The sequence below is a fragment of the Rhincodon typus genome, chromosome 45 (assembly GCF_021869965.1).
Source record: "Rhincodon typus isolate 14 chromosome 45, sRhiTyp1.1, whole genome shotgun sequence".
Classification (NCBI taxonomy): Eukaryota; Metazoa; Chordata; class Chondrichthyes; order Orectolobiformes; family Rhincodontidae; genus Rhincodon; species Rhincodon typus.
Window position 1 is genome coordinate 8,921,957 of NC_063376.1, and position 1,556 is coordinate 8,923,512.

Genomic DNA, 1,556 nt, shown 5'->3' on the forward strand with positions numbered 1-1,556 from the left:
CCTCTCTGCTCCTATGATGCTGCTTGGCCTGCTGTGTTCATCCAGCCTTGCACCTTGTTGTCTCGGATTCTCCAGCATCTGCAGTTCCTACTATCTCTTGGTCTTTACTCAGCTAGATACTGCCATTATAACATTAGAGAAAAAAGTTTCTCAATATATTGAGTTTATTTTTTAAATAAAGCAACTCTGAAAAAGTGTTTGGCCCAATGTTACTTCACAAGAGAACAGTGTCCATTTGAACTGTCATAATCAAAGACTGCTCATACCTCTGTGACATCCATAACTTTGATGGCTGCAAGCTGCCCCGTTTTGACATGTCGACCCTGGATGAAGGGAAAAATAAACATCAGTATTTCTGTTTCACACAAATAGTCATTCTAAAATGAGCTAGCTGCACATTACTTTCACTGAGTTGACCAATATTTTTATATTTATTTATAGAAGTGTGACAGAGTGCTAACTTACAGTCACCAATGCTTCCAATATAGTACAACCTTGTTAACAGTGAGAGAGAACCTTATGAACAAAGTGAGAATGGGACACCAAGTTGCTGGAAAATAATTCACTCTTGAATCCACTGTCAGCAATGAATTGAAAGTGTTGCTAAATTCTACAGAATAAAGGCAAGAGTCTGTTCTGAACTGAATCAAACATAATTCACTACAAACTACAGGAAATTCTTCTAACAAAAACAGTGTCTTCTTTCCAACAACTGAAATACAGTTAAATAATACAGGATGCACAAATGATTTATATGAAAAAGAAACCAAACCAGCATAGTGGCCATCATGCAAGTCTGGCTACTGAATCCAACCATCATCACCATGACCGGAAATAATGGTGCAACTAGGGGCAGGTACAAAATAACTGTGCTCTAATTTGAGGACAGTTTGGTGCATGTGCACCTGTATTTACATAATACACAGAGTTAAACAGGCACCACAACGTATAACATGAACTAAGTAACCTAATTTGCATATGACTAGCTGACTATCAAAAATAGCCATTCGGGCACATGAAGCAAAGATTCTCAGACGTTGTGCATTATTTTTGAGTGATAACAAGGAAGAGAAGATCTAGAACAGGTGAATTCATCCCTTTACACTTTAAATGGGTTCACATAAACACGGGGAAGCAGAATCCATGTAGATTTCACGAAAAACCCCAAATGAAACCAATCCTTTTCAATTAGCAGAACATTTTGCATATATATTGCATGTAATTTTGATGTTCATTTTTGCTTTTCAAATATAGACAGCTGGAATAGATGGCAAGTATGATCTGTATCAGCATATCAGAGTACATGGAAAGTGCCTCTCCTCCGCCCAACCAGTCAAAAATCTCAAAAACCTTCTCGAGTACACAAATCAAACAGATGTAGCCTCAGTGGACTTGGTACGTCCTTAGAATGAAAGACCAGAAGATCAAGGATTGGAATTAGGTCATTAAGCCCACCAAGACTGAACAGCCATTCAACGAGATCATGCTGACCTAATAAAGCTCCACACCAATTTTCTGTCTTTTCCCCATTACCTGTGGATTAGTTTACTGATTAA

The 1,556-nt window shown here is 38.0% G+C and overlaps 1 protein-coding gene across 1 annotated transcript in view; it reads right to left on the bottom strand.

Annotated features, from left to right (window-relative positions):
• The window catches only part of LOC109930066 (misshapen-like kinase 1), a 119,772-nt gene extending 118,955 nt beyond the window's left edge, over nucleotides 1-817 (bottom strand). Inside the window, exons 1-2 of the mRNA XM_048620061.1 lie at nucleotides 773-817; nucleotides 267-323 (exon numbers count right to left, since the gene is read on the bottom strand). Coding sequence (XP_048476018.1) covers nucleotides 267-323; nucleotides 773-817 — 102 coding nt within the window. The remainder of the gene's footprint in view (nucleotides 1-266; nucleotides 324-772) is intronic.
• Between the last annotated feature and the right edge of the window lie 739 nt (nucleotides 818-1,556).